The sequence below is a fragment of the Tachysurus fulvidraco genome, chromosome 25 (assembly GCF_022655615.1).
Source record: "Tachysurus fulvidraco isolate hzauxx_2018 chromosome 25, HZAU_PFXX_2.0, whole genome shotgun sequence".
Lineage (NCBI taxonomy): Eukaryota > Metazoa > Chordata > Actinopteri > Siluriformes > Bagridae > Tachysurus > Tachysurus fulvidraco.
Genome location: NC_062542.1, coordinates 6,353,767 through 6,366,277, shown reverse-complemented (window position 1 = coordinate 6,366,277; position 12,511 = coordinate 6,353,767). Strand labels below are relative to the sequence as shown.

General features: G+C 39.2%; 1 protein-coding gene across 2 annotated transcripts in view; it reads right to left on the bottom strand.

Moving 5' to 3' along the window:
• Window positions 1-12,511, bottom strand: part of LOC113659192 (G patch domain-containing protein 8) — a 116,627-nt gene that overhangs the window by 33,375 nt on the left and 70,741 nt on the right. The window contains exon 2 of one of the 2 annotated variants that reach the window (XM_027171843.2): window positions 596-742. In XM_027171843.2, the coding sequence (XP_027027644.2) occupies window positions 596-742 (147 nt within the window). The remainder of the gene's footprint in view (window positions 1-595; window positions 743-12,511) is intronic. The other variant, XM_027171853.2, reaches the window with a different exon arrangement.

Sequence of the window (12,511 nt, the reverse complement as noted above, 5' to 3'; positions counted from 1 at the left end):
ATATACTCACTCACTCACTCACTCATATACTCACTCACTCACTCACTCACTCACTTACTCATATACTCACACACACACTCACATACTCACTCACACACTCACTCACTTACTCACTCACTCACTCACTCACTCACTTACTCATATACTCACACACACACTCACTTACTCACTCACACACTCACTCACTTACTCACTCACTTACTCACTCACTCACTCACTCACTCACTTACTCATATACTCACACACACACTCACTTACTCACTCACTCACTCACTCACTCCTTAGTAGCACAAGATCGTTAGTAAAATTGGGTGCTGATATCAAGTTAGAACCCCTGGAAGAGAGGTGAAATTCATCCATGTCTTCAGTGGTTTTCAGTTCACTTGACTTCTTCCACATTCTTGGCAAGACACAGAGACCCTTTATAGCAACAGGGTTTTATTTTTTTTGTTTTTTTTTGTTTTTTACAGTGAATGGAATTTTGTGGAACGTTTTAGGAATGCTCATATGGTTGTAATACTTTTTGCCATATGTTGTATTTAATGTGTTTCAGGATGGAGTTTTGCTTTAAATTCCTTACTCAAGTTGGTCTTACCTGCTTGTGTGCATGGTCATATGAGTTGATATGGTTGTCAAACTCTTGATGCTTGTTGTACTGTTTGTCACAAAGCTCACAATAGAAGTTGGCCTTCAAGTTCTCTAGAGTTTTAGTTATGGCTTTCTCCTTTCCAGCATAATCCTGCTGAGGATAGAGAGAGAGAGAGAGAGAGAGAGAGAGAGAGAGAGAGAGAGAGAGAGAGAGAGAGAGAGAGAGAGAGAGAGAGAGAGAATAAAACGGTTACAACTTTTGCTAAACCACGTACTGTATGTTTCTTTAACACTTTTTCCCAGTAGGCAGAATTTAAATGGACTTATTTGACATTTTCAATCAGCATTAACAATTGAATTAATTTATGACTGCAGGTCTGATATAAAACAAGTCAGGACTTTGTTGGTTTTCAGTAAGATTTGTGTTTTTCATGGAATTGGAAAAACCTCAGACAGAATTTTAGTGGTTGAAGATAATGGCTTCAAATTGGACCCTTGGTGCATCTCAGGGAGCAGAAATGAGTCTGATGTCACTATTTGTTTGTTTGTTTGTTTGTTTTTGTTTTTTTTTTACTTTTCTAACCATCAAGTATTGTCCATAGTAGGCTAGGTAAAAAAAACAAACATAAATACTTATGAAACACTATAAATTCACTATAAATCCCAAAGTGTCTAATTATATATGATCTATTAACCACCACTGTGTTGTGTGACATGACAAAGAAACTCAACGATAAACACACAAACCACCAAAACAGGCACGAATACCATTTATTGTTCTCTGGTAAAACAGTTTAATGTTTAGGTCATATTTAACATGCTTATATTCAACATTCAGTGCATTGCTAATAGTTTCAATAAGTCACTAAATTTATTGAATAGTATGCTTTACACTTATATAAGGGAATAGAAAGGCTCTCAAAGTCAACAGGTCAAAGTCTGTTATTATCAACTCAGCAGTTAAACACATCCCAGCTCCTTTTTCACCCCGGACCACTTCGAGACGGTTCCTATGACAACAAGGTCAGAGAGAGGAATTGAGGACGGAAGGTTGAGGAAAGCCAAGATACAACTGTGTTCACTACACATAAAAAGGCTTGATATACACGTGTCGAAGGAAAACCTCCAAGAAGTGAGGTTAATAGATTTTTTTTCTCTTTAAGATTAATTGAGCCTTTGCAGTTACGCCTGATTCAATTTAGCGCATATACTGTAAACCCAGACGATGCTGTGTTTTATCAACAAGAGAGGAATTTAGAATTAAATAGATATGAGCGCTCATACTGTAATTTCCACACAAATATATTTTTAAAATGCTAATATTTGGCCTTACTTACACTTAAAATATTTTATTTTCTTTGCATTTTGGTCTCCTGTCAACACCTAAACAGTCACAGCATCAATGGATAGCATATGAAGGTGCTAGAAGTCTTCTTAGCATGACTGCTGAAAAGGTTTTTACTTTGTGGTATGAAATTCCACTGTGTTTTCTTATTATATCTTCATGCAGTGGTCCGACCATACAATATGTATCATTCACTCTCGCAGTACAAACCTCACTGGGAAAAGAAATTCTGTATTAGACCCAGTCTAAAGCGATCGTTCTACCTCGTTGTTTCTCATTTTTAGTGTTAGAAGTCGTTGGAAAGTCGTAATTACGAGAGCAGGTCACTTTGAATTACGAATACAGGTTAATAAAAAAAATCTATAAACAAAATGCCTATGAAATGTCACAAATCAAACCTTATTCACCTACAGTTGCTTAAATGTTAATCGATTTGCTTTGTATTTCAATAAATTGCTGTAACCTCAAACATATAGCTGAATTCAGTTTCAATGAATTCAATTCAATGAATATTCGAATTCATCAAATTTACTGTCAAGTACAATGCCGCATACATTGATTCCTCCGTGTTTTATTACTTGGGAAAGCAGATGTCAAAGAAAGTTTCTCTTTATTTAATGACTTTGTGGTTACGTCGTTCATGTGGGTTCAGCTTGTACGTACTTTCTGACATGACATGGATGCACCAGCAGACCTGTCACTGGTGGCTACACAATGTTGTTATGCAGATACAGTAATCAACCTAAACTGACTACATCTGGACACACTACTTTGTAATCCCCTGAATGACTTACTGAGTGTGTGTGTGTGTGTGTGTGTGTGTGTGTGTGTGTGTGTGTGTGTGTGTGTGTGTGTGTGTGTGTGTGTGTGTGTGTGTGTGTGTGTGTGTGTGTGTGTGTGTGTGTGTGTGTGTGTGTGTGTGTGTATACGTAGCTCTGCACCAGGTAGCCAGATAAAAGGAACTTAAACATTGAGGGATCAAAAGAAAAGGAGCACAGGAGTAAATTGAAAAGAAAGAGGAAAAGAAAGGAAGCTTAAGAGTAAAGAAGAAAGGCTATGGAAAAGAAAAATAAGCTCAGGAGAAAAGAGAAATAACTGATGTGACATACTGCTGAGCTGCATCCGAAAACTACTTAGTTTGCACCTCGGCCAAAACACACTGGTTTTACCGAGCTGGTTGATGGCTGATGTGCACTTCCACATTTGGGCAAGTCGTGGTCTAATGGTTAGAGAGTCTGACTCGTAATCCTAAGGTTGTGGGTTCGAGTCTCGGGCCGGCCACGAGCAAGGCACCGAACCCTCCAACTGCTCCCCGGGCGCCGCAGCCTAAATGGCTGCCCACTGCTCCGGGTGTGTGTTCACGGTGTGTGTATGTTCACTGCTGTGTGTGTGCACTTTGGATGGGTTAAATGCAGAGAACGAATTCTGACTATGGCTCACCGTATTTAGCCGTATGTCACGTCACTTTCATCTGCCCCACTCTCACAGTCAGTTTCGTTAATCCTATATCATCCTTTCAGCGACAGACAGGCCCTATACAGTGCCTATACCTGCATCCTGCACAGAGCCCTATAACAAGTGGTGCGTGTCAGCTGACAGAAACCAATCCATACACACCTGTGGATGGAGATGAAAAAATGGAGGAAAAATCTCCCAGATGCTGCTGTGGACATGGCTATGATTCTGCTCTGGTTATTAGGTCACTAAGCTGGTTATTGAGCTTTAGACAGGTTCTGTTTATGGACATAAGGATCAATGCTGCATGCACTCATTTCCGAATTTCATCCAATTTATCGCATTGATTTATTTCTGTCCGGTTTTATGAGTGTCGCTTAAACACTATAGCTGGAAATGTAGTTAGTATCATGTTTGTATTGACTGTTAATTGAAGTGTAGATTCAATGCTAGTGAACTGTGGTAAAAATGGCTAAAATTGTGATGTCCTTTTTGTATATTAACTGTAATGGAATTGTGTTTTGTTGTGCTCATATTCAGCATTGACTGTCTTTAACATGTTGAACTCCACAGTGATGATTAATGGTTCATATAAAACAGACACTGGGGGCTTTAAGAATTTGTACGTTCAGTGTTTATGGGTTTTTTCCATAGCCTACTTGGAGCAACGTTTTTATAGAAAACTTCCCAAAACCTTCCAAAATATATATATTTTTCACACAAATGTTTCTAATTTTAAATGGTATCAAACCCATTTCTAATCTCTGAGATGTCCCTAGTGCTTGTTCATATTCATAATTCATAATAATCTAAAATTATAAGCTGTTATTTATTTCAGCCACTAATATTCAGTTATCCAACATGGGGAATACACACATCTCACAATGAAAGCCAAAAAGTCCTGAAAAAGTCAATTTTATATCAGACTTGGGGTGATAAATTTATTCCTTTGTTTATACTAATCGAAAATGTCAAATAAGTCGACATCCATTCGGCTGGTGTTATGCGGAATGGAACGCTAACTAACTATAGGAATGATGGCTTGGAAAAAGTCATTTATAATCATACAGGCTAAATTATGGATATTTTAAAGTCGTTTCAGTTTATGCGATAGAAAGAAACACTTAATAGATAAGAAACACAAAACTGATGGTTATCTTTCTGACTGAAAGGGCTGGCCTGTGTGAGCAGATTTTATGTCCATGAGCAAATACATCTTCATTCATGCCTCTGAACCGTTAACCTGAGTGATGTAATGCATATACCAACACACACACACACACACACACACACACACACACACACACACACACACACACACACACACACACACACACGCACACACACACACCTAAGAGCTTCATCACTTATTCTCTTTTCATGAAGCATGTCAGCTGCTTCCTCCTGCTATCCACTGCTCTCTTCCACTTGATCACAAATCTAAATTTAGCCTTGCAGATGTATGAGAGAGGGTGAATCTGGAGGTCTATTTGTCACTTTAACACATTCCCATGGCTCAAAACAACAGCTGTTAGCTCTTAGCATCTCACCATTGGCTTCTTGAAAGTAGATGACCAACAGACACGTTGCCAGGGTTATTTAATAATGTTGCGATGCTCCATCACTGTCTTCTCTGTGACTGATTTATAATTTAACGAAGGAGGAAAGGAAGCGTGACAGATATTTTACCCCTGAATGTTTAAATAACTCTAATATTGTAGCTTTTAGCCTTGCATTTGGTGTAGTTTTGATTGTATGAGTGCATCCAGACTATTTGAAGTGTACTTTAGATGTAATACATGTCTACCTTAGTAGAAGTCTTTTTTTTTAATCACATATACATTACAGCACAGAAAAAATATTTTCTTCACGTATACCAGATTAGTAAGTGGGGGTCAGAGTGCAGGGTCAGCCATGATACAGCTTCCCCTGGAGCAGAGAGGATTAAAGGCCTTGATCAAGGGCCCAAAAGTGGCACCCTGGCAGTGCTGAGGCTTAAACTGATCCATCCATTCATCCATCTACTTATCCATTTTCTGTAGCACTTATCCTACACAGGCCAGGAGTCTCTCCCAGGGCACAAACCGAACGACATCCCGGATAGGGTGCCAACTTGTCGCAGGATACAATCGCACACACACCCGTTCACAATTTTGAGATCTGTATCAGCCTGAAAGATATGTATTAGGACTGGTGGAGGTACCCAGAGTACCCAGGGACAACATGCAATCTCCACAAACACAAGGTAGAGATCGCTAGAATGTGCTAACCACGAAGCCAATGCGCCCCACTATACGTTTATTTTAAGGTATGTTCGTAGTTAGGAGACTGGTTCGGCAATACACGTACAGTAGTTTCCGTAGCTGCGTTAATTAGCACAGTATATTACGTTATATTATGCACACATATAGTGAACGCTTGAACACAGATTGAAACGCTGATGCGATATTCATGCATACTTTTTTGTTTTTAAAGAAAGAAATTGACAAACCTTGAGCCTCTGTTTACTTGAGCACCGACTGAAGAACCGGTTACAGGTTTTTCTTCAACTCATGAGTAATGAAGACAATGCATTACTTTATGTATCATGAAACTTATAAACTAGGGTTCAATATCCAAAAGATGCCATGACAAACAGTAAAAGATAAGACCTAAGTTCACAAAGCTTAATCAGAATCGGACTATCACGTTTTACTGTGCAACTGTGGTTTATTTATTTATTTATTTATTTATTTATTTAATTCAATTTAATTTATCCTAAATTGAGCTATAGGCTAATATTCAGCTATAGGCTTGATTTCATGCACACTACTCAACACAAGTCTCTCCATCCATGTACACACATCACAAACATTTCAACATGGTTCAATACATCACCAAAAAATCCCAACAGCCCAATTATAATGTGTGTGGACATGTTTTTATATCCTGGTAGGAACACTAAGATGAATATCTGACAGCTTTGAGGGAAAACTTCTTTCTTTCTTTCTTTCTTTCTTTCTTTCTTTCTTTCTTTCTTTCTTTCTTTCTTTCTTTCTTTCTTTCTTTCTTCAGATTTCTATGGCATGTTTGCCTCACACTTCTAGGGTTGAGTGTTCAATTCCTGCCTCCTCCTGGGTGTGTGTATATACTGTAGTTTTTCATGTTATCCACATTCCTGGGGGGGTTTTCTTTGGGTACTCCAGTTTCCTCACCTGTGATTGCCATCTGTAAATTGCCCGTAGTGTGTGAATGAGTGTGTGAGTGTATGTGCAATTGTTCCCTGCAATAGACAACAACCGAGGTGTTCCCTGCCTTGTTCCCAGAGTCTCCTGTGATAGACTCAAGGTTCCCCACAACTCAGTCAGATAAGCGGTGTAGAGAATTGGTATAAAGGAAAAAAGCTTAAAAAACAACTAAGCAAAGGAACTGTGATGTACAGTACAGTGATACCATAATGTCATGGTAAGTTTTTTTATTTATTGAGTGAAGCATGCTTTTCACTGCTGCAAACTTTCACAAATGAAATGGGGCACCATTCCACTAGAGGAGGGAGAGAGAGAGAGGGAGAGAGAGAGAGAGAGAGAGAGAGAGAGAGAGAGAGAGAGAGAGAGAGAGAGAGAGAGAGAGAGAGAGAGAGAGAGAGAGAGATCCCTGTGGCACTTAAATTAAATTCCCATCTTGTCAGTGCAGGAACAGGATTCAGTGGTGCTTATTGGCATTCCCCAACCAGAGAGAAATCAAATTTCCCTGGCCTGTTTCATTTCCTGTTCTATTTCCTTTTACTTTTCCCTTTTTCCCCTGTATTCAGTTTTCTTTTTTTTTACTATTATTATTATTGACCTGTTAAACACACTCCATTGCTTCTAATTTGCTTTGTGATGACTAAATATAATCCAAACCTAAGGTTGAGTCTTTCTACTATTCTCAGATTTGAACTTAAAACGTTCAGCATACTTACATCAATAACTTCTATTTGCTTATTTTTTGTGCCAGCTTTTCCCAGTACCTTGTTCTCCATGTCCAGGTGGAGTTTAAGGATTTCTTTACTTACCAAAGGTTTATTTTTATTCTGAGAATGTGTTAGCATTTATATTTATGATATTTGCTTGTCGTGTTTCGTTCTGTACGGTGTATATAAATCACTACATGATCCACTTTTAGACTCATTGAAAGTGGTGTACAACGTTGTTTGAGTGTGTTGGTATAATTAGGCCTCCTTCTGTGAGATAAACCTTGTATTTTATGTACAAAAAAACAGCCATTCTTTCTTTGGCACAGTGTGCATGGCATATGTGAAGTTCTCCTTCAAATGAGAATGTATTCTAGGAGGCTTTTACACTGGCAGTTTGGTCTGAAACAGAGAACGGGTTCACAAGAAGAAATGGTATTTGTACTGTACCAGCTCCGGTTGTATCCCACTTCATGAAGATTCCAGACCTTCAGTGAGAAGAACCCAAACCTGTGAGGATTCCAAGGCATCCAAAGATGTACCAGATCCAGGTGTGTTCCGCTTTATGAGGATCTCGAACATTCAAAGAGAAGATGCTAACTACATTGTGGTCTTTGAGGACAACAATTTCTTCATCGATACACAAATGTCAGACTGTATCTGACTGTAGAAAGGACATTCATAATAACACTCGCTGGTGTTTATAACAGTTTATAATCACACCCTCCAGTGTCACCCAAATGACGATGAGGTTCACTTTTGGGTCTGGTTCCTCTCAAGGTTTCTTCCTCTTCCATCTAAGGCAGTTTTTCCTCACCACAGTTACTGTACCTCAGTCACCTTGTTCATTGGTGATGAATACAAACACATTTAAATATAAGTCTAATATTAATCTTGAACTTTTGTATTATAATAATCTTTGAATGTTTAACAAAGAGCGCCCAACCAGCGTAATGTTTAATGTTAAACTTTTTGCAATTTTTTGCTTCTTTGAGACAATGTCCATTGTTAAATAAATAATTAAGTTGTCCAAATAAATTTGATTTGAATTGAATTCCATTAAAGTGAAAGCTGTTATGAGGACCAGGAAGCACAATGCGGTACTGAACCTAAGTCTGCTTTGGGGCAGTGGTGGCTCAAGTGGTTAAGGCTCTGGGTTGTTGATCGGAGGATCATGGTCTAAGCGCCCCAGCACTGCCAAGCTGCCACCGTTGTGCCTTTGAACAAGGACCTTAACACTCCCTGCTCCAGGGGCACTGTATCATAGCTGCCCTTGCCCTCTGACCCCAACCTCCTCAGCTGGGAAATGTAAAGAAAAGAATTGCACTGTGCTGTAATGTATATGTAGCGATAATAAAGGCTTCTATGCCTCAATTCGTTCATTTTGTAAGAGATGGTGTTAGACTAGCCGATGTGTAGCTGAGTTTTCCGAACACACTCGTACCATGAGTGGCAGGGGACTTGTCTTTTGTTTAAATTTTGGTGTTAACGTCTGCCCAGCTGTTCCTCATGTCCAATTACCCCCCCCCCCCCCCCATATATACCTGTTGTTTTGTTTGTACTCCTCATCATTTGTTAGCTGGTATTCTCTGTTTTATGTTTATATATATATATATATATATATATATATATATATATATATATATATATATATATATATATATATATATATATATATGTCTCCTGACACATGCAGTTGTGTTCTCCACGTGTGTTTGCTATGATGTAAGTCGAACACAAACTCACCAGGGTTCAATATAATCGACTAAGTCCAGAACCAGATTCGGACCTCAGCAAACATTGCAAGAAATCGGCCAATTAAATATTACTGCTCGATGGAACAAATTTGGTTATTATTTCAATTCATTTTTGTATTTTTTTTTTAACAGTGCAAATTAAAACGTTGTAATATTTGTGTTTCTTGGTGTGATAGTGATATCTAACAAAAAAAAATACAACACCAAACGTTTTTGTGGAGCTTATTCTTTGCATCAGAAACATTTTTTTGCAGAATGAGTGCAAGTAGGATCACTTAGATTTTTTGGGATTGCTAACGCTTAGTGTTCAGCAATCAGGGTGCTACATTTTCTTGTGCCAGGGGAAGCTCAGGTCTTCCAGAAATGATGTGATCTCATGTATAACTGTCTTTCTGCATGCTCAATTTACTACTCCATACCATCTTATGACATCATACATTTTTAATGCAAGAATGGCTGTATGGTAGTATGATGTATTCCCAGAGTGCACTTTGTATTCTGCTTTGCTTGATTAGCTTGCCAGCATTAATCCCACCCACATCGCTGTAATTTCTTCTGCTCTGTTTCTCACACGGCTGCTGCAATTGCTGAGAGCCTAAATCATTGATTAGAACATATTAATCTATGCCTCCATAATACAATGTTTACTTAGTTTACACTATTAATGCCTTAGACTTTCTGATGCCTCTGTGTGTGTTTGTGTTATTTCACAGTTTTTTTTTCTGCCTTATATCTTTCCTTACACAATTTGATTGACATTTATGTGCTGCCAAACTGTATTTATGCCTCCTACATGAATTAACACAGTATAAATTGATGTAAAGACAATCCAGCACCTAGCATATTAGAATTCTTAACATAAACACATTATAATTAAGTTTATTAGTAGTACGTGCTTTATCGCACGTCGTTGACGCAGAGTTTGCTTCTAAAACTTTCACACTGAGTTTTGAGTTAGTCCAAGAAAGTATAAGTATGGCACGGTGGTGTGTTTGGCCCATATGTGTCCTCTATGATGTTGTTTATCTTTCTCACTGGGTTGAAGAGCCAAGCCATCTGCTCTCAGCTATGGACAAGCTGATGACTACAGCATTAACACACACCCAGATGGGGCAACACCTGTTAGATACAAACACACACTTAGTCTATTGAACACAGAGCGAGACACGTGGAGTGAAAGTGGAGTGATTCTGATTCTGCTCTACATAATCTATTAACCAGAGAGGAAACTCACATGGTGAACACTGTAGGATAGGAACAAACCTAATAATATGTTCTCTTTTAAAACCTGACAGACTTTTCCTTCTGCTGCGGTTCCTCTCAATCTGGTTCGTCTTTCTCTTTGGAGATTCTTCAGTTCAAAGCTTTCTTCTGCTCTGGTTGGTCCCACATCTGCACTTATCAAAAACAAGCACTAAAGTGACACCGTTTGTCTCTCACTTTTTATTATGTGGTAATAATGAAAAAAAAAAAAAAGACAAGTGCTGAAAATCGTCCCTCATCTCTGGCACTTAAAAATAAAAACTCTGGCAACCACAGAGGTGTGAACTACAGCTGTGTGACCTGACTCTAAATACATTTAACCTTCCACACATAATGATTTATTAACCCTGCACTATTCGGTCTGATTTCTCTCAAGGTTTCTTCCTCGTGTTGGTTTTTCAACATGACGGTCTGCTCTGACTTGCTCATTAAGCGCCTAACCCTTTGTCTGGAGATTTGTAAAGATGTTTTGTGACAATGTCGATTGTTTAAACCGCTCTACAAAAATAAATTGTATAGAATTGTATCTGCAGCTGGATGATGACTGTCTCAGACTTCGAGAGCCAGTCGATCACAGAAAAAGGCGCGATATACAAGAAACGAACCAATTAATTCCCTCAGCTTAAGTTGTCTCCCAGGAGTGCACGGTGGAAGTCTGTAACCTTTACCTCCACATATTCCTCCACCAACAAACAAATACCCGGGGTGTTACTCACGAAGAATACCAAAGATAAAATTAACTCAATAATTCTGCAATTAGGCAAAGGTTTTAGAGTAATTTGCTAATTATTTCAGCACTAAAAGCAGTTGCTCAACCTGTGCATACTCACAGGAAATACTAATTTAACGGGATTCATTCATTCATTTTCTACCACTTATCCGAACTCCGGGCATCAAGGCAGGATACACCCTGGATGGAGTGCCAACCCATCGCAGGGCACACACACACACACTCATTCACTCTCATAGTGCAATCATACACTATGGACAATTTTCCAGAGATGCCAATCAACCTACCATGCATGTCTTTGGACCGGGGGAGGAAACCGGAGTACCCGGAGGAAACCCCCGAGGCACGGGGAGAACTTGCAAACTCCACAAACACAAGGCGGAGGTGGAAATTGAACCCCCAACCCTGGAGGTGTGAGTAAATATGTTTAATATATCAAATAAAACCGAGCTTCCTGTCAGTTCACTGCGGTATTTCAGTCAGCTACAAAATCATGTTATTATGTTTGAGATCGAAATAGAAATCTTATAACAAGTGAAATGATATGACAGAATGAATTTCAATTTTAAAACAGTTTAGGAATAAATATTGACAGTCACTGGCTGCTGTAGAGGAAGAAGAAGATGAGGAGATGCCAACTACATGTGGTCTTTGAGGACAACAACCTCTTCATTGTTTCACAATTGTTGTTCCCTTTTGAGTCGGATTCCTCTCAAGGTTTCTTCCTCCTCCATCTAAGGGAGGTTTTTCCTCACCGCAGTTGCCTCGGTCACCTCAGGCTTGTTCATTGGGAATAAATACAAACACATTTAAATATGTTATGTGTTAAGTCTAATATTAATCTTGAACTTTTGTATAATATTAATCTTTGTATAATTCATTCATTCATTCATTCATTCATTTTCTACCGCTTATCCGAACTTCTCGGGTCACGGGGAGCCTGTGCCTATCTCAGGCGTCATCGGGCATCGAGGCAGGATACACCCTGGACGGAGTGCCAACCCATCACAGGACACACACACTCACACACACACTCTCATTCACTCACACACTACAGACAATTTTCCAGAGATGCCAATCAACCTACCATGCATGTCTCTGGACCGGGGGAGGAAACCGGAGTACCCGGAGGAAACCCCCGAGGCACGGGGAGAACATGCAAACTCCACACACACAAGGCGGAGGCGGGAATCGAACCCCCAAACCTGGAGGTGTGAGGCGAACGTGCTAAACACTAAGCCACCGTTTTCTCCTTTTTCTCTCGTAATCTGTAGCAACAGTCTTAACATCACCTTCCCCTTTAACTTCTTAGCAGCTCTGTGAATATGTTTGAAGAAGTCTTTATACTCTAGGAACCTTCTCTCTCCTTAGGAGACCCTTTAATGGTAAGATTAAAATTTCCCCAGATGGAAGAGATTGAAGATAAGAGTTCTTATCTGAAG